The 27,882-nt window shown below is 40.4% G+C and overlaps 1 protein-coding gene across 33 annotated transcripts in view; it reads right to left on the bottom strand.

Moving 5' to 3' along the window:
- LOC143345222 (uncharacterized) overlaps nucleotides 1-27,882 on the bottom strand; it is a 95,266-nt gene that overhangs the window by 9,437 nt on the left and 57,947 nt on the right. For 16 of the 33 annotated variants that reach the window (XR_013080220.1, XR_013080222.1, XR_013080219.1 and 13 more), the window contains 9 exons: nucleotides 27,135-27,270; nucleotides 26,449-26,779; nucleotides 26,170-26,373; nucleotides 22,744-22,982; nucleotides 22,461-22,515; nucleotides 21,463-21,687; nucleotides 3,683-18,616; nucleotides 2,714-2,782; nucleotides 625-1,863 (listed from right to left, as the gene is read on the bottom strand). Coding sequence is in view for 6 of the 33 variants with exons in the window: in XM_076772126.1 (XP_076628241.1) it covers nucleotides 625-1,863; nucleotides 2,714-2,782; nucleotides 3,683-18,616; nucleotides 21,463-21,687; nucleotides 22,461-22,515; nucleotides 22,744-22,982; nucleotides 26,170-26,373; nucleotides 26,449-26,779; nucleotides 27,135-27,270 (17,432 nt within the window). In the remaining 27 variants the exon portion in view is untranslated. Of the gene's footprint in view, nucleotides 1-597; nucleotides 1,864-2,713; nucleotides 2,783-3,682; nucleotides 18,617-21,462; nucleotides 21,688-22,460; nucleotides 22,516-22,743; nucleotides 22,983-26,169; nucleotides 26,374-26,448; nucleotides 26,780-27,134; nucleotides 27,271-27,882 lie in introns of all 33 variants that reach the window. The other 17 variants (XR_013080243.1, XR_013080244.1, XM_076772129.1 and 14 more) reach the window with 11 other exon arrangements.

The following is a 27,882-nucleotide window of genomic DNA, read 5'->3' as shown; positions in this document are numbered from 1 at the left end:
AAAACTTGATTTCAGACGAACTGAAAATCGTAGAAGCTATTCAAATGAATTAACATTGCGAATAAATCGTCATGGAGAGTTATACATACATTATCTCTTTGTAAGATTCAATTCGCCATCAGTTAACAACGGAATACTGTATTACATGAAGTACGAATATAACATTTCCGCTTTTTACCAAGAAAACCAGTTTCTTCGACTATTTTTATCCGTTACAAATCAATTTTTAATATTTATCAAGGAATATTTCTCGTATTTACAGACTCATAAATACCGAACGCAGTACAATTAACGATTAAAGATCTAAAAATCAATACTAACATTTTCCGCTTCTATACAAATTATTACACCGGTTTTCGATTTAACGTTTCACGATGTAGTTAACGTTTCGATCGAGAAGATCGTCGAAGCGATATCGTTTTACAAGGCGAGTACGAAGTTTATCGCTGACCAGACAGAACAGAAATTACCAAAGGGGTGCAGGTGCATGCATAAAAAGCGATTCACAATAAAAGCGTAAAGAACGCGTAATTCACGTTCTTGGATTTGATTACGTCTCTCGGGTAACTTGGTTAGCGGGATATGTACATTGCTTACTTAGAAGGTTAGCTGTGAGTGCGGTACCTTGGTCGTCCTCCAACGGGGACAGCTCCGCACCTTCGTGCAGTGCTACATCAGACCCGCTGGAACTGCCCAACGTTCGCCTCTTGCCTGGTGATCTTCTTCTCGGTCGCGGCGAACCATCACTATCAGTGTCACTGTTTAGTTCGTGCCGTGAGCTACCGTTCTTTGCATAAATGTCGCCGTTACCGGAACCAGGCGACGTATCTTGGGAGAACTGATTGTCCCATTGGTCAGCTTTCTCGTCGTTAAAGTACGAACGTTCTGTTATACTCCCGTGGGCCCATGGTTCCGATAGCTCGGTGGTGCATTTTATTATTTTGCTAGACACCTGCTCAACGGACGGCGTATCTCCGTAGTCGTCGCTAGTCGTCATCGTTTTAACGATTCGTTCGGTCTGTTCGCCATCGACAGATTCGGTCGTGACGCATCGTACAGTCGTCACAGTTTTTACTATCGTTTCTTTCGATATCACCTCGTCCGTGACGACGTTTCTCTCAGTCTTTGATATCGTTGTGCAAGTCGTGTCGTCGTAGCCGATCGGTAAATTATCTAGAATGTTTATTTCCTTCGTAAAAGTTTCATCGGATTTCGCTGGATCCGCTTCGTTATCCCCTTTAGTTATCGTTACAGTTTCTATTCTCTCTACGATTCCTTCGACTACCTCGTCAGGGTTCACGGTATTCAAAATGGAGGACGCGGTTGTCGTCGTCGTCGTCGTCGTGGTCGTTTTTCGCGTTTCTTTCGACACTTCAAATTTTTGCGAATCGATTTCCTTCTCGGGATCTTCCGTTTCTCGTCTTTCCTTCTCGCAAGACGATTTCTCCGGCTCTTCGTTGCTTTTGTCTACGCGTTTCGCGGGACTTAATGACTGCGCAACGATGGAATTTATCGTTACTTCCGGTCGATTTGCTTCGAATTTTTTCGCGTGCGCGTCGGACTCCATATTCGTCATCATTCTGTTCATCGTTTTCTCGTTCTCTATAGACTTTTTTATCTTCACTGGTATTTTACTTTTTGGGCTGCTCTTTTCCGGTGAGTGTTCTTCTTTAAACGGCTTTGATGGCTCTGCGGTCTTATGTTTCGGACTGTACGCCGTGTACGAGGTATCTCTGAGATCTAGATGGAAGTCTGTTTTCATGGACGACCTGGTAGAGTGTCGCGGGGCGGGAACAGGTTGCTTTGTTGGAGTAGAAGTAGCATGCCTCTCTACAGTCCCATCAATCTCAGCCGAATCATGCCCTGACCCATCCAAAAGGACATGGACAAGAACAGGAACAAGGACATAAAGCACATTGATACACACTAAGAATTTCGTTTCTAGCCCAGCTGCGACAGTTGGACTAAAAGATTCAGCGTGTTTGTTTCACATACGTATCTCGTGTGTACGCGCATACACACTAAAAAACTCGTGTGCTCACACACGCATGCATATTATCGCATAATATGCTTGTGTGTGTGTGTGCAGCACACTTCTACATTTAGTATTTAGTTAGTATCAATACTGCAACAGGATTAGTTTGTTTATAAAAACACTCATTAAAATGGTGTCTAATCGTGGCGCCTGAATCTTACTAAAACGTACCCTGTAAAACAACTGTGTGTTATTTAAACGTATCGTTATTTAAACAAAAATAAAATGTATTTTTACAGAGAATTCAATCGAAAGCGTGAACCGTGGCGAGATTGTTAGAAGCGATTACTTCTTTACAGCGAAGAATCAGTGATTAAAATACATGTTGCCTACGAGCTAAGTAAAATTACAGTTCACTAAGCTACGATGTTTAAACTAAATTTTTTAATTTATTCGATAGAACTACGTAGAAGATAAATTTAAGGCGTCGCGAGTATTTGAATTATTGTACAGAGATCACGTATATTGGTCTGTTGTTTACTCTACGCCACAAAGAGGTATCTATTTAGTAAGAAACGTGCGCACAATATTAGTCAGTGTAAAAGCGTCGGCAGGTGCTAACTATGGAAGATAAAGCTAAATATAAATGAGGGCACCAAAATAGAATCAGCTAACGTATTGATCTTGGGCCTGTGATCTGTGTTCGTGAGTTCTATATCTTTCTTGACCATACATTACCTGATTTTGACATCGAGTATGGTCGATCGGCTAGATTCTGTGCTCGTCTTGCAGCCTCCTCGGTAACGTCTGAAAAAATAATTTAGCGTCGCATGAGTAAACGGAAATAACAATGTGAACATTGAAAGCAATGAACTGACAAAGATTAGATGAATGATGTTTCCCTGCATGGCATACCTCGGTTCATGCTTCGCTAGTTGTGGTTTCCTGTTAATTCAATGATATATATTACCGTATAATAATAATATATGATGTCTATGTTATGCTATAATAAAATAAATGGATAATGACAAATAAGGTGGTTGCTTTCAACGGATAATTTTTTTATTACCAATGGACAACGAAAGATTATATTCGGAGATTACTGTTAAAATAAATAGCATAAAAAACCTGAAAACATGCATTAAAGAAATGTTAAAAAAGTTAAAACGCACAAACTGAAAATAAGAACAGCAAATAAACAAAAGTCATGTAAACGGGTTGTCCTATGCTTTGCTACGGTTGATCATGTATCTTCTTTTTTCGTTATCGTATATTTGAATAATCATACTATAAAGTGAGCGTTAATACGTAAATGTAAAGTTATAACAAAACGAATCAATCTGGAGAGAAAATTGCAACACAAAGGGGGTTTGATTAAAACGGATCCATAAATCAGACACTAATTTACTACAAAAAACAATGGAGTATGGTTTTAATCGTCTCAATTCCTTTACAACGAATAAATTATTTTCCACTTTATAGTACGTTGAATATTTTTTTCTCGTAAAAGATCATATAATAGACATTAGTACACTAAGAGTGACTGAGATCAGAGTGTTAGAATTTATTACAAATGACACAGTGCAATGACCGTTCGGCCATTTTGGTACGACTACCAAAACTTAAGTTACAGAAAAGCATCAACTTAATTAATCATGTTACACACAGCTGGTATGTAATATGTATAACGCAATTATTGCAAGATACCTTCAATTCTACTGTCAGTGTACTCGGCGGGACTGGGTGGTGGGGTCGCTGCCGTCCGCACAGACTTTGTTACGACTGTGGTGACGGTTTGTCGTGTGTGAGGTTCGAGGTGCTCTACTTCGCTAGATACTTTTATTATTTCAACTGAATTATCGAACGAACTACTAGGGCTAAATCTCGAGTCGTCGGAGAAACTAACTTTTTGTGGAATGCGAGATAGTTTCACAGATTTTATTCCGGCAGCATGATCGCCATCTTTTAATCGAACGAGTGCTTCAGACTCTAAACTAGAAGCTGGATCTACCGTGTGGACCGTTTGGCCAACAACAGTTTTAGATTTAACAATAATATCCCTTCCGCTTCCTGAATATGGAACGCCCGCAGACGCGTCTGTACGTTCCACAGACTTGCGGCCAAGCATCTCTGAATCATGTAAATTACGATTGTCTTGGAAATATGGTTTATCGAACGTGGCATCGTGCTTCAATTCTCTTAAAAACTCAACTACGTCGTTTTTCACGTCGCTACCATCCGAGTACGGTCCCCGTCCCGTGAACTTCGGCCTCGTGTGAGAGGTATCATCGATTCTAGTGTCAGGAAGAACTACTTCGTACAGCTTCTCTGTCGATGAACCACTACTACCCATTATATTCCTGGGAACGCCTTTCGTAACAGACACTTTCCTTTTTGGTTCATCGAGAACATCCTTCACGCTTTCAGGAACTTCGTCATGATCATGTTTTGAACTTTTAAATAAACCAGAGAGGAACCCACTACTTTTCTCTTTTGCCTTTTTAGCTTCTTTAGCAGCTTTGTCCTTCGCGGATTGTGCAGTATCAGTAACTACATCGACACCCGACGAAATCTTATATTTTATTGCATCCGCATCTTCCTTAATTTCCTGGGACGCTTTGTCCTTTGCTTGCTGTGCTCCAACAACAACACCATGAGCAGCATCGTGCACTTTCGTGCCAGCTTTCTTCACCCCCTCTGACACTGTGCTACCGATAGATTTTCCAGTATCCGCCGCCTTCTGGACCCCATCAGATACAAAGTCGCCAAACCTGACTGTGGTTTCCCTTGTAGAGGTGGCAACTTTTTCTTTAGCATCTTTCAAACCCGTAAGAGTCTTGTCTTTCACGTCCGCCCCTCCGTCAGCTAGTTCTTGAGCAATTGATAATACTTGTGCTTCAGCGGCTTTGGACCCGTCCGCCAGCTTTTCGCCAACGATTTTTCCACCATCGGAAGCTTTCTGCATAGCAATGGACGCCTTTTCGCTGATTGCGTCCTTGGAATCCTTCCCAGCTGTAACAACACTATCTTTTGCAGCACTCATATCCTTCATTTTTTCCGCCGCAGCTTTCTGAGCACGAGCTTCTTCCTCTGCGGCCTCTTTCTTAGTTTCATCAAGGAAATCTTTTACATCGTCGGAAACTTCATCAGCTGCATGCTTCACACCTTTCAATAATCCAGACAGGAAACCGCTGCTCTTCTCCTTAGCAGCCTTAGCTTCTTTAGCGGCTTTATCCTTTGCTGCATGAGCTCCATCAGCAACAGTATCAATGCCTGAGGATACCTTTTGTTTTACAGCTTCAGCGTCTTCTTTGATTTCTTTCGACGCTTTATCTTTGACTTCCTTTGCCCCAAGGGCAACGCTTTGTGCAGCTTCTTGCACTTTCGTGCCAGCTTTCTTGGCCCCATCAGACACTGTGTCAGTAATAGCCTTACCAACATCAGCAGCCTTATAGACACCATCAGATACTACTCCACTAACCTTGTCCTTGGTGTCTTTGACAGAGATTGCAGCTTTATCTTTCACTGTCTCTGCACCTTCAGCCATGTGTTGTGCACCTGCTTGAACCTTGCTTTCAATAAATCCGACACCTTCTGACACTTTTTCGCCTGTGACCTTTCCAGCATGAGACACTTTTTCGCTTACTTTGTCCTTTGCATCGTGTACAGCTGTTACAACTTTATCTTTAGCATCTTTAACATCGGAGACTGCTTTGTCCTTTGTTGCCTCCACATCTTTCATTTTCTCAGCTGCAGCTTGTCTAGCTCGAGCTTCTTCTTCTGCTGCTTCTTTCTTGGTTTCATCAAAGAATTCAGTTATTTCTTCAGAAACTTCGTCAGCTGCATGTTTTACACCTTTAAATAATCCTGACAGGAATCCACCGCCTTTTTCTTTAGCTTTCTTTGCTTCTTTAGCAGCTTTATCTTTCGCTGCATGCGCACTGTCAGCAACTGTGTCAATGCCTGAGGAAACCTTTTGCCTTACAGCATCAGCGTCTTCTTTGATTTCCTTCGACGCTTTATCCTTGACGTCCTTTGTCCCGACAATTACACCATGTGCAGCTTCTTCTAGTTTGGTGCCAGCTCTTTTCGCACCATCTGATACTGTATCTGCAATAGCCTTTCCAGTATCCACGGTCTTCTCGACACCATCAGATACGGCACCACTAACCTTGTCTTTGGTGTCTTTAACAGAGGCTGTAGCTTTGTCCTTTACAGCCTCAGCACCTTCAACTATGTATTGTCCAGTTGCTCGTGCTTTGCTATCAGCAGTTTTGACTCCATCAGCAAGCTTTTCGCCAGCAACTTTACCAGCATCGGATACCTTCTGCATTCCATCTGATACTTTTTCGCTTATTTTGTCCTTCGTGTCATGTACAGCTGTTACAACTTTATCTTTAGCATCTTTTGCGTCAGCCATAGCTTTGTCCTTTGTTGCCTCCACATCTTTCATTTTCTCGGCTGCAGCTTGTCTGGCTCGAGCTTCTTCTTCTGCTGCTTCTTTCTTGGTTTCATCAAAGAATTCTGTTATTTCTTCAGATACTTCGTCAGCTGCATGTTTTACACCTTTAAACAAACCAGACAGAAAACCACTGCTCTTTTCCTTAGCCTTTTTTGCTTCTTTTGCAGATTTATCCTTTGCAATATGAGCTCCATCAGCCACAGTGTCTATCCCTGAGGATACTTTTTGTTTTACAGCATCTGCATCTTCTTTGATTTCCTTCGACGCTTTATCCTTAACCTCCTTTGCTCCAAGAGCAACACTCTGGGCAGCTTCCTGCACTTTCGTGCCAGCTTTCTTGGCCCCATCAGACACTGTGTCAGTAACAGCTTTACCAACATCTGCAGCCTTATGGACACCATCAGATACTGCACCACTAACCTTGTCTTTGGTGTCTTTGACAGAGGTTGCAGCTTTGTCCTTTGCAGTCTCTGCACCTTCAGCTATGTACTGTCCAGCTGCTTGAGCTTTGCTCTCAACAGTTTTGATTCCTTCAGCAAGCTTCTCACCGGTGATTTTACCAGCATCGGACACCTTTTGGATTCCATCTGATACTTTCTCGCTTACTTTGTCCTTGGCATCCTGTACAGTTGTTAAGACCTTATCTTTCACATCTTTCGCGTCAGACACTGCCTTATCCTTTGCTGTTTCCATATCTTTCATTTTTTCTGCAGCTGCTTCCCTGACACGAGCCTTCTCTTCGGATGCCTCTCTCTTAGTTTCATCAAGGAATTCCTTTACGTCTTCAGAAACTTCGTCAGCTGCATGTTTCGCACCTTTGAATATTCCAGACAAGAATCCACTGGTCTTTTCCTTAGCCTTTTTAGCTTCTTTAGTGGCTTTGTCCTTTGCTGTGTGAGCACCTTCAGTCACAGCATCCATGCCTGAGGAAACCTTTTGCTTGACAGTATCAGTGTCTTCTTTGATCTCCTTTGATGCTTTATCTTTTACGTCCTTTACTCCGTCGACAACACCCTGCGAAGCTTCTTGTACTTTCGTGCCTGCTTTTTTCATACCATCAGACACTGTGTCCGTAACAGACTTACCAACATCAGCAGCTTTATGCACACCATCAGTTACTGCTCCGCTCACCATGTCCTTTGCATCTTTGGCAGTGGTTGCTGCCTTGTCTTTTGCTGTTTCTGCACCTTCTGTTATGTATTGGCCAGCTGCTTGTGCTTTGCTCTCAATAGTTTTGACTCCATCAGCGAGCTTTTCACCGGTGACTTTACCAGCATCGGACACCTTTTGCATTCCATCTAATACTTTCTCGCTTACTTTGTCCTTGGCATCCTGAACACTTGTTAAGACCTTATCTTTCACATCTGTCGCGTCAGACACTGCCTTATCCTTTGCTGTTTCCATATCTTTCATTTTTTCTGCAGCTGCTTCCTGGACACGAGCCTTCTCTTCGGATGCCTCTCTCTTAGTTTCATCAAGGAATTCCTTTACGTCTTCAGAAACTTCGTCAGCTGCATGTTTCGCACCTTTGAATAGTCCAGACAAGAATCCACTGGTCTTTTCCTTAGCCTTTTTAGTTTCTTTAGCGGCTTTTTCCTTCGCTGTGTGAGCACCGTCAGCTACAGCATCAATGCCAGAGGAAACCTTTTGCTTGACAGCATCAGCGTCTTCTTTGAGCTCCTTCGACGCTTTATCCTTGATGTCCTTTGCTCCATCAACAACACCCTGCGCAGCTTCTTGCATTTTTGTGCCAGCTTTCTTGGCCTCATCAGTCATTGTGTCCGCGACAGCCTTACCAACGTCAGCAGCTTTATGCACGCCATCAGATACTGATCCACTCACCTTGTCTTTGGTGTCTTTAACAGAGGTTACAGCCTTGTCCTTTGCAGCCTCTGCACCTCCAGCTATGTACTGTCCAGCTGCTTGAGCTTTGCTCTCAGCAGCTTTAACACCATCGGCAAGCTTTTCGCCGGTGACTTTACTAGCATCGGACACCTTTTGCATTCCATCTGATATTTTCTCGCTCAATTTGTCCTTCGTATCTTGTACAGCTGATGCAACTTTATCTTTAGCATCTTTAACATCGGAGACTGCTTTGTCCTTTGTTGCCTCCACATCTTTCATTTTCTCAGCTGCAGCTTGTCTAGCTCGGGCTTCTTCTTCTGCTGCTTCTTTCTTGGTTTCATCAAAAAATTCTGTTATGTCCTCAGAAACTTCGTCAGCTGCATGTTTCACGCCTTTAAATAAGCCAGACAGGAATCCACCTCCCTTCTCTTTAGCTTTCTTAGCTTCTTTTGCAGCTTTATCCTTTGCTGCATGAGCTCCATCAGCCACAGTGTCTATGCCTGAGGATACTTTTTGTTTTACAGCATCTGCGTCTTCTTTGATTTCCTTCGACGCTTTATCCTTAACCTCCTTTGCTCCAAGAGCAACACTCTGGGCAGCTTCCTGCACTTTTGTGCCAGCTTTCTTAGCACCGTCAGAAACTGTGTCCGTAACAGTTTTACCAACCTCTGCCGCCTTATGTACACCATCAGACACAGCTTCGCTAACCTTGTCTGTGGTATCCTTGACAGAGGTTGCAGCTTTGTCCTTCACTGTTTCTGCACCTTCAGCTATGTGTTGAGCTGTTTCTTGAGCCTTACTCTGAACAATTTTTACTCCATCGGTAAGCTTTTCACCGGCCTGTTTACTAGCATCAGAAACTTTCTCTATTCCAGCAGATACCTTGTCACTTATTTTGTCCTTCGTCTCATGTACAGCTGCTGCAACTTTATCTTTAGCATCAGTCACGCTGGCGACTGCTTTGTCTTTCGCTGTCTCCACATCTTTCATCTTGTCTGCAGCTGCTTGCTGGGCACGAGCTTTCTCTTCGGATGCCTCTCTCTTGGTTTCGTCCAGGAAGTCCTTTACGTCCTCAGAAACATCCTCAGCCGCGTGTTTCGCGCCTTTGAACAGCCCAGACAGGAAGCCACTACCCTTTTCCTTAGCCTTTTTGGCTTCTTTAGCAGCTTTATCCTTAGCCGCGTGTGCATTGTCAGCAACTGTATCAATACCTGAGGAAATCTTCTGTTTTACAGCATCAGCGTCTTCTTTGATTTCCTTCGACGCTTTATCCTTAACCTCCTTTGCTCCAAGGGCGACACCATGAACAGCCTCTTGCACTTTTGTGCCAGCTTTCTTTGCACCGTCCGACACTGTGTCAGTGACAGCTTTACCAACATCTGCAGCCTTATGGACACCATCAGACACGGCACCACTAACCTTGTCTTTGGTATCTTTGACAGAGGTTGCAGCTTTGTCCTTTGCTGCTTCAGCAGTTTCAGCTACCTGTTGAGCTGCTGTTTGAGCTTTGCTCTCTGCGGCTTTGACACTATCAGCAAGCTTTTCACCGGTGACTTTACCAGCATCAGATACCTTCTGCATTCCATCGGATATCTTCTCGCTTATTTTGTCCTTCGTATCATGTACAGCTGCTGCAACTTTATCTTTAGTGTCTTTAACACCGGACACTGCTTTGTCTTTTGCTGCTTCCATATCTTTCATTTTTTCTGCAGCTGCTTGCTTTGCACGAGCTTCTTCTTCTGCAGCTTCTTTCTTGGTTTCATCAAAGAATTCTGTTATGTCCTCAGAAACTTCCTCAGCTGCATGTTTCACACCTTTAAATAAGCCAGATAGGAACCCACCGCTCTTCTCTTTAGCTTTCTTCGCTTCTTTTGCAGCTTTATCCTTTGCTGCATGTGCACCATCAGCCACAGTATCGACACTTGAGGAAACCTTCTGCTTTACAACATCAGCGTCTTCTTGGACCACCTTTGACACTTTATCCTTGACCTCCTTTGCTCCAAGGGCCACATCGTGTGCTGCTTCTTCCACTTTCATACCTGCTCTTTTCGCACCATCTGATACTGTCTCTACAATAGCCTTTCCAGTATCTACGGTCTTCTCGACACCATCATTCACTGCGCCGGAGATCTTGTCTTTCGTATCTTTCGTAGAAGTAAGAGCCTTGTCCTTAGCTTCCTTTACGCCCGCGACAGCCATGTCCTTCGCTGTTTCGACACTATCAGCTACGTGTTCTACAGTTGCTTGTGCTTTAGTTTCAGCAGTTCTGACACCTTCAGACAGCTTTTCACCGGTGTGTTTACCAGCATCAGACACTTTCTCTATTCCAGCGGATACCTTGTCACTTACTTTGTCCTTCGCATCATGCAGAGTTGCTGCAACTTTATCTTTAGCATCTTTTACGCCAGAGACGGCCTTGTCTTTTGCTTCCTCCATTTCTTTCGCTTTTTCTGCAGCTGCTTCCTGGACACGAGCCTTCTCCTCGGATGCCTCCCTCTTGGTTTCGTCAAGGAAGTCCTTTACGTCCTCAGAAACATCCTCAGCTGCATGTTTCGCACCCTTGAATAGTCCAGACAAGAATCCACTGGTCTTTTCCTTAGCCTTTTTAGTTTCTTTAGCGGCTTTTTCCTTCGCTGTGTGAGCACCGTCAGCTACAGCATCAATGCCAGAGGAAACCTTTTGCTTGACAGCATCAGCGTCTTCTTTGAGCTCCTTCGACGCTTTATCCTTGATGTCCTTTGCTCCATCAACAACACCCTGCGCAGCTTCTTGCATTTTTGTGCCAGCTTTCTTGGCCCCATCAGTCATTGTGTCCGCGACAGCCTTACCAACGTCAGCAGCTTTATGCACGCCATCAGATACTGATCCACTCACCTTGTCTTTGGTGTCTTTAACAGAGGTTACAGCCTTGTCCTTTGCAGCCTCTGCACCTTCAGCTATGTACTGTCCAGCTGCTTGAGCTTTGCTCTCAGCAGCTTTAACACCATCGGCAAGCTTTTCGCCGGTGACTTTACTAGCATCGGACACCTTTTGCATTCCATCAGATATTTTTCCGCCCAATTTGTCCTTCGTATCTTGTACAGCTGATGCAACTTTATCCTTAGCATCTTTAACATCAGAGACTGCTTTGTCCTTTGTTGCTTCCACATCTTTCATTTTCTCAGCTGCAGCTTGTTTAGCACGAGCTTCTTCTTCTGCTGCTTCTTTCTTGGTTTCATCAAAGAATTCAGTTATTTCTTCAGAAACCTCGTCAGCTGCATGTTTTACACCTTTAAATAATCCTGACAGGAATCCACCGCCCTTCTCTTTAGCTTTCTTTGCTTCTTTAGCAGCTTTATCCTTTGCTGCGTGAGCACTATCAGCTACAGTGTCAACACCTGAAGATAACTTTTGTTTCACAGCATCTGCATCTTCTTTAATCTCTTTCGATGCTTTATCCTTAACGTCCTTTGCTCCAAGAGCAACACCATGTGCAGCTTCTTGCACTTTCGTGCCAGCTTTTTTAGCACCATCAGTCACTGTGTCCGCGACACCCTTGCCAACATCAGTTACTTTATGAACACCGTCAGATACTGCAACACTAACCTTGTCTTTGGTGTCTTTGACAGAGGTTACAACTTTGTCTTTCGCTGCTTCCGCACCTTCAGCTATGTATTGGCCAGCTGCTTGTGCTTTGCTCTCAGCAGTTTTGACTCCATCAGCAAGCGTTTCGCCAGCAACTTTACCAGCATCGGATGCCTTCTGCATTCCATCTGATACTTTTTCGCTTATTTTGTCCTTCGTGTCATGTACAACTGTTACAACTTTATCTTTAGCATCTTTTGCGTCAGCCATTGCCTTGTCCTTGACTGCTTCCGCGTCTTTCAATTTTTCTGCAGCTGCTTGCTCGGCACGAGCTTTCTCCTCGGACGCCTCTCTCCTGGTTGCGTCAAGGAAGTCCACAACATCCTCGGTAACGTCGTCCGCAGTATGTTTCGCACCCTTAAACAGGCCAGATAAGAAACCGCTGCCCTTTTCTTTTACTTTCTTAGCTTCTTTGCCGGCTTTATCCTTCGCTGCGTGTGCACTGTCAGTAACAGTATCGATTCCTGATGAAACCTTACGCTTTACTGCTTCAGCATCTTCCTTAAGTTCTTTAGACGCCTTATCTTTAACGTCCTTTGCACCGATAACAACACCCTCGGCAAATTCATGTACTTTGGTTCCAGCTTTTGTTGCACCATCTGTCACCGTGTCCGTAACAGACTTACCAACCTCAGCAGCCTTATGTACACCATCAGACACAGCTTCGCTAACCTTGTCTTTGGTGTCTTTGACAGAGGTTGCAGCTTTGTCCTTTGCAGCCTCTGCACCTTCAGCTATGTATTGTCCAGCGGCTTGAGCTTTACTTTCAACAGTTTTTACTCCTTCGGTAAGCTTCTCACCAGCATGTTTACTAGTATCAGACACTTTCTCTATTCCAGCAGTTACCTTGTCACTTAGTTTGTCCTTCGTGTCATGTACAGCTGCTGCAACTTTATCTTTAGCATCTTTAACACCAGACGCTGCTTTGTCCTTCGCTGCTTCCATATCTTTCATCTTTTCTGCCGCAGCTTGTTTAGCTCGAGCTTCTTCTTCGGCTGCTTCTTTCTTAGTCTCATCAAAGAATTCTGTTATGTCCTCAGAAACTTCGTCAGCTGCATGTTTCACTCCTTTAAACAAGCCGGACAGGAATCCACCACTCTTTTCCTTAGCCTTTTTAGCTTCTTTAGCAGCTTTGTCCTTTGCTGCATGTGCACTGTCAGCAACTGTATCGATTCCTGAGGAAACCTTTTGCTTGACAGCATCAGTATCATCTTTGATCTCCTTCGATGCTTTATCCTTCACCTCTTTTGCTCCAAGGGCGACACCATGAACAGCCTCTTGCACTTTTGTGCCAGCTTTTTTTGCACCGTCAGACACTGTGTCCGTGACAGCCTTACCAGCATCAGCGGCCTTTTGCACGCCATCTGATACTGCGCCGCTAACCTTGTCTTTGGTGTCTTTGACAGAGGTTGCAGTTTTGTCTTTAACATCTATTAAACCTGTTACAATTTTGTCCTTTGCTGCCTCCGCACCATCAACCATGTGTTGTGCAACTGCTTGAGTCTTACCCTCAACAATTTCCACACCTTCTAAAAGCTTCTCACCAGTGACTTTGCCTGCATGGGACACTTTTTCGCTTACTTGATCTTTTGCATCATGTACAGTTGTTGCAACTTTATCTTTAACATCTTTAACACCTGAGATCGCTTTGTCCTTTGCTGCCTCCATATCTTTCATTTTTTCTGCAGCTGCGTCGTGAACTCGAGCCTTTTCCTCAGATGCCTCCCTTTTGGTTTCGTCAAGGAACTCCTTTACCTCCTCAGAAACTTCATCAGCTGCATGTTTTGCACCCTTGAATAGTCCAGACAGGAAACCACTTGTTTTGTCCTTAGCCTTCTTAGCTTCTTTAGAGGCTTTATCCTTCGCTACGTGTGCACCATCAGCAACTGCGTCAATGCCTGAGGAAACCTTTTGCTTTACAGCATCGGCGTCTTCTTTAATTTCTTTCGATGCTTTATCCTTGACTTCCTTTGCTCCAAGGGCCACACCCTGGGCGGCTTCTTGCACTTTCGTGCCAGCTTTCTTGGCCCCATCAGACACTGTGTCAGTAACAGCCTTACCTACATCAGCAGCCTTATGGACACCATCAGATACTGCTCCGCTAACCTTGTCTTTGGTGTCTTTGACAGTGGTTGCTGCTCTGTGTTTTGCTGCCTCAGCACCTTCAGCTACGTGTTGTGCAGCTGCTTGCGCCTTGCTCTCAACAATTCCGACACCTTCTGATATCTTTTCGCCGACTACTTTTCCAGCATCGGATACCTTCTCGCTTATTTTGTCCTTGGCATCGTGTAGAGTTGTTGCAACTTTATCTTTAGCATCTTCCGCCTCAGATACTGCCTTATCCTTTGCTGACTCCATATCTTTCATTTTCTCTGCAGCAGCTTGCCGGGCTCGAGCTTCTTCGTCTGCTGCCTCTTTTTTGGTTTCGTCAAGGAACTCTTTTACGTCCTCAGAAACTTCATCAGCTGCATGTTTTGCACCCTTGAATAATCCAGACAGGAATCCACTTGTTTTTTCCTTAGCCTTCTTAGCTTCCTTAGAGGCTTTATCCTTCGCTGCGTGTGCACCATCAGCAACTGTGTCAATGCCTGAGGAAACCTTTTGCTTTACAGCATCGGCGTCTTCTCTGATTTCTTTCGATGCTTTATCCTTGACTTCCTTTGCTCCAAGGGCCACACCTTGGGCGGCTTCTTGCACTTTCGTGCCAGCTTTCTTGGCGCCATCAGACACTGTGTCAGTGACAGCCTTACCTACATCAGCAGCCTTATGGACACCATCAGATACTGCTCCGCTAACCTTGTCCTTTGTATCTTTAACAGAGGTTGCAGCCTTGTCTTTTGCTGCCTCTGCACCTTCAGCTATGTATTGTCCAGCTGCTTGAGCTTTGCTCTCAATAGTTTTGACTCCATCAGAAAGCTTTTCGCCGGTGACTTTGCCAGCGTGGGACACTGTTTCACTTACTTTGTCCTTGGCATCGTGTACAGTTGTTACAACTTTATCTTTCGCCTCTTTAACGCCAGAGACAGCCTTGTCTTTTGCTTCCTCCATATCTTTCATTTTATCTGCAGCTGCTTGCTGGGCACGAGCTTTCTCCTCAGATGCCTCTCTCTTAGTTTCGTCAAGGAACTCCTTTACGTCCTCAGAAACGTCGTCAGCTGCATGTTTCGCACCCTTGAATAGACCAGATAAGAATCCACCGGTCTTTTCCTTAGCTCTTTTAGCTTCTTTGGCTGCCTTATCCTTCGCTGCATGTGCACCATCAGTCACAGTATCGATGCCTGTAGAAACCTTTTGCTTTACAGCATCGGCGTCTTCTCTGATTTCTTTCGATGCTTTATCCTTGACCTCCTTTGCTCCAAGGGCTACACCCTGAGCAGCTTCTTGCACTTTCGTGCCAGCTTTCTTGGCCCCATCAGACACTGTGTCAGTAACAGCCTTACCAACATCAGCAGCCTTATGCACACCATCAGACACTGCTCCGCTAACCTTGTCCTTTGTATCTTTGACAGAGGTTGCAGCCTTGTCTTTTGCTGCCTCTGCACCTTCAGCTATGTATTGTCCAGCTGCATGAGCTTTGCTCTCAATAGTTTTGACTCCATCAGAAAGCTTTTCGCCGGTGACTTTGCCAGCGTGGGACACTGTTTCACTTACTTTGTCCTTGGCATCGTGTACTGTTGTTACAACTTTATCTTTAGCATCCTTCACACTAGAGGCTGCTTTGTCCTTTGCTGCTTCCATATCTTTCATCTTTTCTGCAGCCGCCTGTTTAGCTCGAGCTTCTTCTTCAGCTGCTTCTTTCTTAGTTTCATCAAAGAATTCTGTTATGTCCTCAGAAACTTCGTCAGCTGCATGTTTCACGCCTTTAAATAAGCCTGATAGGAATCCACCGCCCTTCTCTTTAGCTTTCTTGGCTTCTTTAGCAGCCTTATCTTTTGCTGCATGTGCTCCATCAGCCACAGTATCGATGCCTGAGGTGACTTTTTGTTTTACAGCATCTGCATCTTCTTTGATTTCCTTCGATGCTTTATCCTTGACCTCCTTTGCTCCGACAACCACACCATGTGCAGCCTCTTGCACTTTCGTGCCAGCTTTCTTTGCACCGTCCGACACTGTGTCCGCGACACCCTTGCCAACATCAGTTACTTTATGAACACCGTCAGACACTGCTCCGCTAACTTTGTCTTTGGTGTCTTTGACAGTGGTTGCAGCTTTGTCTTTTGCTGCCTCAGCTCCTTCAGCTACGTGCTGTGCAGCTTCTTGAGCTTTGCTCTCAACAATTCCGACACCTTCCTTTAGTTTTTCGCCAGTGGCTTTGCCAGCATCGGATACTTTTTGCACTCCATCCGATACCTTCTCGCTTACTTTGTCCTTGGTACTCTTAACAGCTGATGTGACCTTATCCTTCGTGTCTTGTATGCTGGTCACTGCTTTGTCCTTTGCTGTTTCCATGTCTTTCATTTTTTCTTCCGCTGCTTTCTGTGCTCGGGCTTGTTCATCTGCTGCCTCTTTCTTGGTTTCGTCAAGGAACTCCATTACGTCTTCCGACACTTCGTCTGCCGCATGCTTAGCACCCTTGAATAAACCTGATAGGAATCCTGAACTTTTTTCTTTAGCCTTTTTAGCTTCCTTCGAAGCCTTGTCTCTTCCTGCTTCCGCGCTGTCTGAAATAGTCGAAATTCCTTCCTTTGTAACGTCGTGTACTTTTTGTATAGGTTCGTCCGCTTTGTCTGTAACATCTATTGTAGCGTTTGCAATATTTTGAGTATCTTGTAGGAATTTCGCAGTAGTTTCACGTAATGATTTATCTATGCTTTGACTAGAATCTTCTTGCGCGGGTGTCTTTTCCCGTGATCTACTTCTGGAGTCTCGGGATAGTTTTGGACTTCTAAATTTGCTCAGAATTCCGCTTCCCTTATCTTTATCTGTGGTTTCTATAATAGGAACACTGATAGGTTTTGTTCCATCATCCGCTTGATGCATAGTGTCTGCGGTCTTCTTTGTATCTTCTAAGAATGTTGCTGTTATTTGCCGTGTTTCTTCGTCTCCGCTATCAAAGGATGCTTCTTTGGAAGAACTTTTTTCTCTCGAAGCGCTCCTCTTTTTACTTCTGAGCTTTGGACTTTTAAACATACTAAAGAAACCGCCGCTTTTATCTTTTGTTTCCTCATTTTGATCTTTCTGATCTTCAATTGGCTTTTCTAAAGAATCTGATTTTGTGTCGATGCGTTTGTCCGGACTTTGTTCTTTTTGCAAAGTATCCTTGGCTTTTTTGCCATCTGATTTTCCATTCATATCTCTATGCGGAGTACTTCTGTCTATTTCTGCTTTTTTTTGCACTTCAGAAATGTCGTACGAATGCCCATTTATTTTGTCCTTTGGAATATCTTCATCGTAGTAAACCGGTGAAATGAAGGTATGCAAGTCAGTTTTAATCACTGTCTGCCTATCATCGATCGTAGGAATTGGATAAACAGCTGTGCTTTCGGCAGCTTTCCGCGTATCGTCTAGGAATTTTTCCGTAGCATTTCGAAGCTCTTCGTCGCCGCTGTCGAAGGATGCTTCTTTGGACTTCTTCAGTTTCTTTTCTTTCGACTTCGGACTCTTGAACATACTAAAGAAACCGGAGCCCTTGTCTTTGTCCTGATCGATTGAATCGCTAGAAACAATTGTAGGACGATCAGGCGCATTTTTAGTCGTTGGTTTCGTATCGTGTTTCGTTTCTACTTGGGTTACGGTTGCTGTGACTTCTGGTACCGGTTTTGTAACCGATGCAGTTCGCCTCGAGTCGTCTAAGAACTGCATAGTCGCCAATTTTATGTCAGGCTCTGTACTTTTTTCAGCTGGTTTAAAATCTGTTTCAATTTTATGCTGTACAACCGTAGGTACTGATTTTGCTTCTTCGTCGCCGCTATCGAAGGAGGCATCTTTCGAACCGGTTTGTTTCGTTTTCTTAAGCTTGGATCCCTTAAAGATTCCCGAAAGTATGCCACCACTTTTATCCTTCGATTTCTTCGATTCGTCTTCCTGTTTATCGTCGTGTTTTACAGGGGGAATCTGTGCACTGTAAACGTCTTCGTACGCAGATATTTGTTTATCAGTCACAGGTTTCGTATCTTTTGGAATGTTAGTTTTAGTTCCCGTTTCCCTGGGTGACAATTGCTTTTGTTCGTCTTGTTGAACCTCTTTAATTTTCGCTGGTACTTGTTTTGTGCTTTCCTTCCCAAGACTTACGCTTGGTGTTGACTTTTCGTCGAGTTCCTTACCTTCCTTAGACAACATTTCCTTCTTACTAACAACATCCTGGTTACCACTAGAAATTGTCACTGTATCTTTAGGCGAAGTTGGACCAACTTGCTTCATTGTTATGGTTTGAGTTATTACAGGTTGATGTCCTGTTTTATCGTCGCTTCCCGAAACTATAGTTTTGGACGTGACAACCGTTACATTAGAATCGCGTTTCCCATTACGAATATAATGTTGTTTCACTATCGTCGGTTCGATAACCGGCGCGCCATGTATTTGTTCGATAATCGGTTTTTCCGATCTAATGCCCTTATCCTTTAGTTCCCTTTCACCTAACTGATCTCTAACAAAACTTTCAACTATAGCACCTCTTGCCACTTTACTGTCCCGCGTATCATCATCACAAACCACCGACCACCCTTCCTTCGCTAACTTCCCCTTCTCTTTCTCTGCGTCTGCTATTACACCTGTTAATTAAGTATTACATATTTTAGGCATCTGTAAACGTGGCAAAATAAAAAGAACACATTTTTATTTCATTTTATCATGATTAGTGTAAGCCAGCTTTCTCGAAATTGCTCTTTGTTTGAGAACAGCGGTTAAACTCTCGTGTGGTTTGTGCGTACAGTGTATGTGCTATGGAGCAGCCATCTTTATCACACTTAATTTATACGAATTTACAATTTACCAACTATTACATTCACTTTCGATAAATTTAACGGTTTGCATTTAAATTACAATTAATATCAGATGGTTCATTGAAAAAATCATTGATCTGATTACGCACGTACTCTGACTATGATATTTTCAATAATAAGAATATAATAAAGAACTGGTGCATAGTATTAATGCTTTTAGACGAATTTGTTTAATATTGTGACAGCTGCTCCGTGCGCTCGCACAGTTAGGCCACACATATTGGCCGCTCATGCAACGCCAAAAAATTGCAGCGAACCTTGCTGAAACAAATTAATGGGTCGTGTCGAAGAAATAGAAGGCTATTAGTGGGTCATTAAATGAGACACAGAGTTTGCATTATAATACAATAGTTATGGAATGTCATTGATAGAGCAAAAAGAAATAATCCGTTACGTAATTAAAATAAAAGCAAGCTGATTCAATTCGAAGAGATCCGCATCGGCGCTCCAGAACCTGCGAGTGAAAGTAGAAGATGATAAGGTAAAAGGAAATAAATGTTCTAATGCCGACAATTTTCCACAAACTAAGAACTTTCACGCTTGTGTATCGTGTCCAGAATCAATACCGCGCTATAATTCTAGAAGTCGTCTTCTAGAAGAAGAAGGAGGTCTTCGAGCACAATTTAAAAGTACACCTGCTGAATATTACTGTTATTAAAAATCAAATTAATTGTTCAGTAAGTCGTGGTGTGGTGTACACGTCACATAAATGTTGTTCTCAAAACAATCACATTCACTGTGAGTCGTAGATGATTAAAAGATCAGTTTGTGCATAGTAATACAGGACAAGTCACGAGAAACACAACACCTGAGCAGCCATATTGAATTTCAAGACAAGAAAAATGTTCAGGACAAGATTCAGACGGTTTCAAGGATAGAAGATGTTAAACGAAAGTTTTCAAATTATCGGACGCCTTTTAAAAATAATTCTACAAATTTTTATTCTATCTGTTTACAACATACAAGGAATAAACAGAAATTATTCCATTTACACTAACCTTTCATAACGACAATCGGTTATAAAGTGACTTTAAAAGAGAAGTAATTGTACTCAGCATCTTTGTCCTTTAAAAACTTTTACACTTTGCACTACATTCTTTGTATCTTCAAATCCAAGGGTCATACTTCAGGGTTTGGTTTCTCGTGACTTGTCCTGAATCAAGAACAGCATGATGCCATTAGAGAAAAGAATTGTGAAATTAGAAATATAATTTACTTGTAAGAACTCCATTTCAAGATGGTCGATCCAACGCTCATGGAGTTCGCTTAAGTTACTTTGAATGTTTAAAGTACGGTAGTATTTCCTCGTGTTAGAAAATTAATCTGTGACTATCAAACGTCTTCTATCGAAACTGATGAAGTCTCACGCAAAAACTGCAGTCAAATCAAGTGCATGCATACTTAACGGATCTGCAAAGTCACTTCTCGAGGAAACTAATTGTCATACGAAAACAGTTTATTTTACAGTTCTGATTTATTTTTGCATTAAACCTCGTCCCTTTTTGGTTGTACCACGCATTACGTCATACTTTGCACGTTATATCCAACTAAAGTGTACACACACAATCACTACTTCTTAAAAAATTGAAGGTACAAAGTAATTGCCTGCTCTGAAGGGAAAATATTTTAATTATAATACATTGGAATGCTTCAAATTATCTTCCACAGAGGCAGAATTAATATTAAAGTACAATCTATCGGTAGAATATTTAATAATTCATTTGTGCAAGTTTATTTGTACGCTTCACTTCAATTTCTTAAATGAGTTAAATTAGAGATAAGAAAGTTAAAAAATGTTTTAATTCTGATGTAGAACCAATATAGATACCAGATCCATAAACATAAATATACTAATGCAGGTCAATTCAATTATTCTTATCGCGTAAGTTGAAAGCGACAACGAAATTTAATAAATATCAATATTTACTTGGACACAGAAATATCTGATAAACGACTGAGTCACAGTAAATTTCCTTTACTTCGCCATGTGTGCGTTGGAACACATCGAAGTCGTTCAATATTATACTTCTCCTTCCAATTCAAATAAGGTTTATACGAACAGTCTTTTTAGTATCTTCAATAATTTAAAAAGAGTTGCACGTAAACACTTAATCCGGACAAACTCTATATTAAACTATCGTTATTTCAGTAATAATCAACATATAGTCGTTAAAAGTAAAACACTAAAGCCGACATCTATAAAATATTGCACTTAATCCATCGAAGCTACAACGAGTATCATTAAAATATTTCGGAATACATATTTAAATAATTCGCGACGGTATTTTAACGACGAAAATAACAGCTACATTTTCTCGTAAATAGCAATGAACAATAACAATGAACACGATATCACTAGAAGCGAAATCTTAAATACAAAGCTATTTAGTGATTCGAGTTTGGTCGACAAATGGTTAATATAAGTTGTCCTCGAACCAAGCGTGATATTATCGCGTTACATTAATCATGCTGCGTATTCTTTAAAGAAGATATGTAATCGCGGATGATAATTCTTTTATAAATTATGCTGTTTTCATTACGCGTTTTATTTTGCAGCTAATCGAAGCGCGGCCCCTCAACCCACCATTTCTCCAAATAAAACTCAAATCACTTACCGTCAACTATTTTGTTGGCGTCTGCGATCACCCTTTGTCGTTTTTCATCTTCGTCAAGTTCGTCGCGTGATTTTTTACTCATCGTATCGGCAACGTGACATTTTTGTTCGATAAATTCGGCCATAACATCCCCAAGTTCTTTTTCGTCGCTTGCATATTTATCTTTGATGGGGGTCGAGGTTCCGTTGAATACAGTGCCGTTTGTGATTGTGACATGCTGTTTCGCTGTTAAGTGCAAAGAGATGTGATTTAAACAGCGTGATGAAACGATTTAGCATAGTGGTTCTTAATTTGTGATCCGCGGTAGATAGATTTTTTGGGGTTCCACGAACTTGCATATAGAAAATTTTAATATTTATTTTTGTTGCATACATTATGCCTAAAAATATCAACTTTTTATTTTCAATGCTATTCTATGTTTTCCTATCAAATATAAATTCTATACATTATTTTGTGAAACGTTACTTGGAAAATGTGAATAAGCTCCATTAGACTAAAAAGGGGAAAAAAGAGATTAAGAACCACTGATCTAGCTGATTTGTTATCAAAGCACACGCGTCAAATGTAAAATTCAAAGCAAATGCATTTACAAGCAAATATCATCTTTTAATTGGTAATCTTTATCTGCTTGGTAAATACAATATTTTAATTCAAGAGATTGCAGAATTATATTAAATAAAATTATTAAATATGCCATCACATCGAATCTTATGCGATGCAAATGAACATCTCGAATGTATAGCGGTAGCATGAATGGATTACTAAGAAACGAAAGATAAGACTTATGAGTTAATACATTTTTTTTTTTAGCTATGACACGGAGAGCCGGTGTATTATTCATAGAAAAAAATGTAAGCAGTGACGTCATATCCTTTCTAATGCCGTAATCACACAAGTGTAGCATTAAATGTAATTTTGCCCGAAAAATATTGTTTATATTACATTTAGAGAAATTCAGTAGAAAATAATACAATTGAATAAGATTTTAAAATACATACATGGTGTATCACGTTTAGTGCCAGTAATACTGAGGTCTTCCATAGATTCAGACTCCTAAAGAATAAATTATTTAAATAACAAACCTCTCGAAAATATATCGCAATTTGTAACTTTTAATATATTTGAAAATTAAAAATTGAGAATGACTATTTGTTACGAATAATCATTTGCTTCTCTTACACTAAATGTAAATTTTTGAAAATTTGAACTCTTTCAATTACTTTAATTTTATTTTAGACATATTAATTAGGAATATTTACATTTATGTTTGGAAATACAAACCTTAGTTCTATTAAGTTCATAATCTGGATCCATTTTAGGATCCATCGTCGCGTCACGACGTAGGGAAGTATCTCTTGAAGGTCCCAATTCTTCTTTCAAAGAATCAAATCCAGGTTGATCTAATCGAACTCTAGCAACTGCTTTTTCTACGTCATCGGTTACCAGTTCGACGTTAAATATACATTTTTTCACAATATCTTCGCGGCCAATTTTATTCAACGCCTTTTCTAATGTATTTCCTACGCATAAAAATATATTTCTGTTTTTAGCACGCAGTAACGAGCATGCATTTTAAGTTTATAATAAAAGTTATATATCCGCGATGTAACAGTAAGGATAAGAATGTATATCGATATTTATACACCTTGGAGACAAGTTAAAATACATTTTATATGCTTAAACGATGTTCATATAAATAATTAACAATTTCTCAATTTCAAGTAAAAACACAATTGATAAGTGCTTTTACCAACGACCTATTTTTCATTGAAAATAATTTTGCTTTTAACAATCACAGACCTGAAGTCACTGATATTTGACATCTTTGACAAGGGGACTTCCTAAATAGCAATAATAGTTCACTGACGTGTGTATTCGACGCGTCGTTTTCGTATTCTTGATACAAAGATATAAACATATTTACGTTTATGCCTCACCAGGAATAAAGAATAAAAATTAGAACAAAATTATGTTGCACAAACAAGAAGCACGGAAGACACTTGATACACTATCACTTTCACTGTATTCTTGCCGGGGTAAAGCGCACTTCTGTTTATTTTAACCGACCGCAGCACAGAAATGATGTGCTATGTGCATTGTTGCTGTGTGTCAGTGTCATTAGTATTGGCAAAAAGGGGGGGAAAGGAGTCCATAGGTTTATGTCAGGCATAATAATGCAAGGATGAGATCACCAACTACGTTGCTCCTCAGATTCCACGCGTCTTAGTCAAACACAAATGTCTGATTAATTGACCTTGCCGAGAAACAGGTTCTCTTTCAATTTTGCTATTTGCTACTACATTTAATAGTTTTCGTTCAATTCATTGATTTCTACACGTACCATATAATGCACGAAAAATTTTAAAATAATATTACCCATATTCCTGAGTAGAAACAATGTTAAAAATATAAGAAGTCTTATAAGATTCTATTTATTACAATTAACGCGTCTAAATTCGAAGGTAAGAGCATAATGACTAAAATTAACGGAATAGCAATTGACTGTTAGCAATCTCCTAAATATAGAAGTAAAGTAACTTGAAATCTGCGTACAAGTTCACTGATTCAACAGAAGAATGAGTAAACCATTAAAATATTGTAATACGTGGAATTATTTTATACTGTACTTAGTAAGTGTAGTTATGAAGCTAATACGAATACTTGGAATAGTATATGTCGAAGTATCAATAATACTTCTATTGTAATCTGTTTAATATTAGAGCTGATGTATTAGATATTTTTATATATTTAAATACCGATTAAAAATATATGAAAATATACAGATGGGTGCCCAATTATGTACAATAGATATTTATAATACCTATTGAAATAAGTTATATATTATCGATTGAACTAGAATGATAGTCATACCAGCCATATTAATTTCTTTAATTTCAAAATAACGCTACTTTATAAATTTTCAATATTTCACATTTACTTTATCTCAATCTATAACCGAACTCATATTTGACACAATTTTGTTTATACTTTGTATCGAAACATATATCTGACCGGTTATCGTTTCCGCAATAGAAATAGATTTATGTCAAATGCATTTCTTGCTCAGCCGTTATCTAAATAAATATTAACACATCCACTGTCTACATAAGCTGAAATGGGAGTCGTTCATCCATTCTAAGAAGTAATATAATTTCCAAGTCAAAGCTACTTTGATTTATATACAGGGTGTTCGGCCACCACTGGGAAAAATTTTAATGGGAGATTCTAGAGGTCAAAATAGGGCGAAAATCAAGAATACCAATTTGTTGATGGAGGCTTCGTTAAAAAGTTATTAACATTTAAAGTTCCGCCCGTACTGAATTTTTTTCTTGAAAATGCGTAGGATTTCGGGGGTATGTCTATTCACCAAAAATGATTGTAATTGACCCCCGCAACCGAAAATAATTTTTTTAGAATTAATTAAAAATTTTCTTTTTCGTCAAAAAATTTAGGCACCACCCCCTTTGTCGATTTTTCTTAAAAACTCGTTTTTCATTTTTAGTAATTTCATTCGACGTCCTACAGAAAAGTTGTCTAATACTTTTTTGTAGGTACCCATGAGCTCTACTTCAGAAAAATGTTTCATTGAAATATATTCACTATTGTAGGAGTTATGGCTGTTTGAAAATTGGACTATTTTTATGGGGTTTTCCTCATTTTACGAGGTCAGGGACCAACTTTTCGAATATTTTTGGGATTTGTACATATTCTCCATCAAAATACGCGTAGTTTGCTTTTTTAAACATTAAAATCGTCCAATTAGTTCAGAAGTTATGACGTTTTAAAGATTCGCATGAAAATTCGGGCAGACATTTCAAGCCTCAGATTATATTTTCGGTAAGGAATTTTTTTCTTGAAAATGCGTAGGATTTCGAAGGTATGTGTAATGACCAAAAATTATTGTAATCAACTCCTGCAACCGAAAATAATTTTTTTAAAACGATTTGAAAAAATTTTTTTTTCGCCGAAAAATTTCAGTACCTACCTGAATTTTTTTCTCGAAAATGGGTAAGATTTCGGGGATATGTGTATTCACCAAAAGTGATTGTAATTGACCCCCTTAACCGAAAATAATTTTTTCAGAATGATTTAAAATTTTTTAATTCAATTTTTTAATAACTTACTATCTTACTAACGAAGCCTCAATCAAGAAATTGATATTCTTGATTTTCGTCTTATTTTGGTCTCTAGAATCTCCCATTAAAATTTTTCCCAGGGGTGGCCGAACACCCTGTATAGGGCAGAGGACAATGAACGTGATAATCACATTATTGTAAACAAATTTGGAGAAATCACATAATAAATATATGTAAATGATTTTGAAACAATCGATCAAATAGTTTTTTTCTTATAAATTGTTAAAGGTCCCTTTTTTAAGGCGTTCCAAGTGAAATCCTTTATGGTTAACGGGGTCATAAGGAATTTACTCTGCAAGTTGGCGAGCGTCGTACGAGGACAAGCCTATGACATCATTGTTTTTATTAGACAGACACATAAAATATTTTGTCTGCGAGTACTGCAGCCTATACGTATTTTTTACACGGATTGTGCACGCAATAGTAATGCGATAATACGCCAGTCGTAATGCGAAGAAAATTCCTCGGGTCTCCGTATAGTGACCGTCGAACGTAAAGAATTGTTCGATAATATACACTTCGGAATATTTCTTAGAAATGAAAATATATCGCGTAATGACATAAAACTTACCTGTAGCTTTATTTCCATTACTCTGCCAAATCTTTAGCATTGCTGCAGCTTGCTGGGCAGGTTTATTAGAATACTCTTCTTTGATGGACGTCACTTCGTTCGGCGGAATATTTAATTCCTCCGCAAGTTTCTCCCAATCTGTGTCCAATAAATTCGCGATGTCGGTTATTCGTATGGTTGCCCTGTGAATGGCGTCTGGGCGACCTGAACATATAATTAACATTTATGCAACTCTCGTAGATTGCACGCTACGCGTTATCCTCCTGTGAATCTACATACTTATGCCGCCGTCGCGTAGAAAACTATAATTCTTCGAGAGCTCTAGTAGATCGACTTCCGAGACTGTCTGTTCCGGCGATATCTTTTCTGGCAATAAAATATTCAAAGTGCATATCGGCGTTTGCGGCAATTCACCCTTGGGAACCTTTGGTTCGCTCATAAACATAATACGACCCATCATATCAGCGGCATCCGGATCTTTTATTCTTGCTGTAAATGGTACTCTATTTTCTTTGAAAGCACTAAACGGTAGCTGAAGCTGCTCGCCGCTCTTTAATACCGGCACAAGGTTGCCCGAAAATTCCATATACTGCGTCTTTCCTTCCAAGACCTGGGAAAACAAAATGAGGTGCAGACGCGTAACAATGCGATCATTACAATGAATGATTCACGCGACTACAGTCACTGACAAAAGTCTACATATAAACTGTATAATAATCGTAAAATTTTTTCTCAAAAACTTCAATATAATTTGGGTTACACAGGGTTAAAAACTTGTTTATAAAACATCAGAGGTATATTAAATTTTGCAAAAATTTTTCCTATAATTTTACACATTGATACTTTTTTGGTCCTTCTTTCTAGGTACAAAAAATCCTATAACGATTCATCTTTACTTTGGCTTTTCGTACCAGATTAGGGTGGTGCATGTAAGCTTTTGCGATTGATTGTATACCCATTTTTACCTCAACATCCCGACTCTTCGCAACTTCCGTAAAGTGTTCTTGGTTCTCTAAAGTCTTATCTTCTTTATCGTCAGTCATACAGAAAACGCGTAGCCTTGCTTCCAACGGATCTACTCGCTTTGCAAATACTACAAACCTGCGGACGAGATGCATTTCAATAACATTTTATGAACAATTAAGATTGTAATCATGCAGGTAAAACGCAATTTATTGATGCTGCGAATACGATTTGCACTGATTAAAAAAATGTTTTCTACAATATCCCGTATTTTATCGCAGATATAAATCTTTTTTTTTCTTTTTTAATTTGATGCACCGATCTGAAGCGTATACAAAAATATTCCTATTAACTGTGACTACATGAAATACTCTATGTATGTAGTTCTGTAAGCACACTACCGATCAAAAGTTTAGGTAAACCTACGATATCTACAGTTTGCGGATAAATATAAGATCGGGCGTGTACTGTTTGATCATTTTTAAATTTTGTACAATGTAAACAGAAATAGAAGAAGGAATTCTGGAAGAAGTTGTGGGTTTATGATGAAGTATTCTTCAAGAAAATCAAAATGTCTATGTTATGACGGGTAGTACTAAAATATAAAGATGGTCCGATGAAAAGAATGCATTATAATAAATGTAAAATAATTTATGTTATGTTTGAATATATTTCATTCTACGATAGTTAAATATACGAATTCCTTTCTCGTTAAATACGTGTACCAAAACTTTTGAATGGTAATGTAAG

Source organism: Colletes latitarsis, chromosome 9 (genome assembly GCF_051014445.1).
Source record: "Colletes latitarsis isolate SP2378_abdomen chromosome 9, iyColLati1, whole genome shotgun sequence".
In the NCBI taxonomy this organism is placed as follows: domain Eukaryota; kingdom Metazoa; phylum Arthropoda; class Insecta; order Hymenoptera; family Colletidae; genus Colletes; species Colletes latitarsis.
Note: the sequence above shows the minus strand (reverse complement) of the source record. Positions and strands in the feature narration are given on the sequence as shown.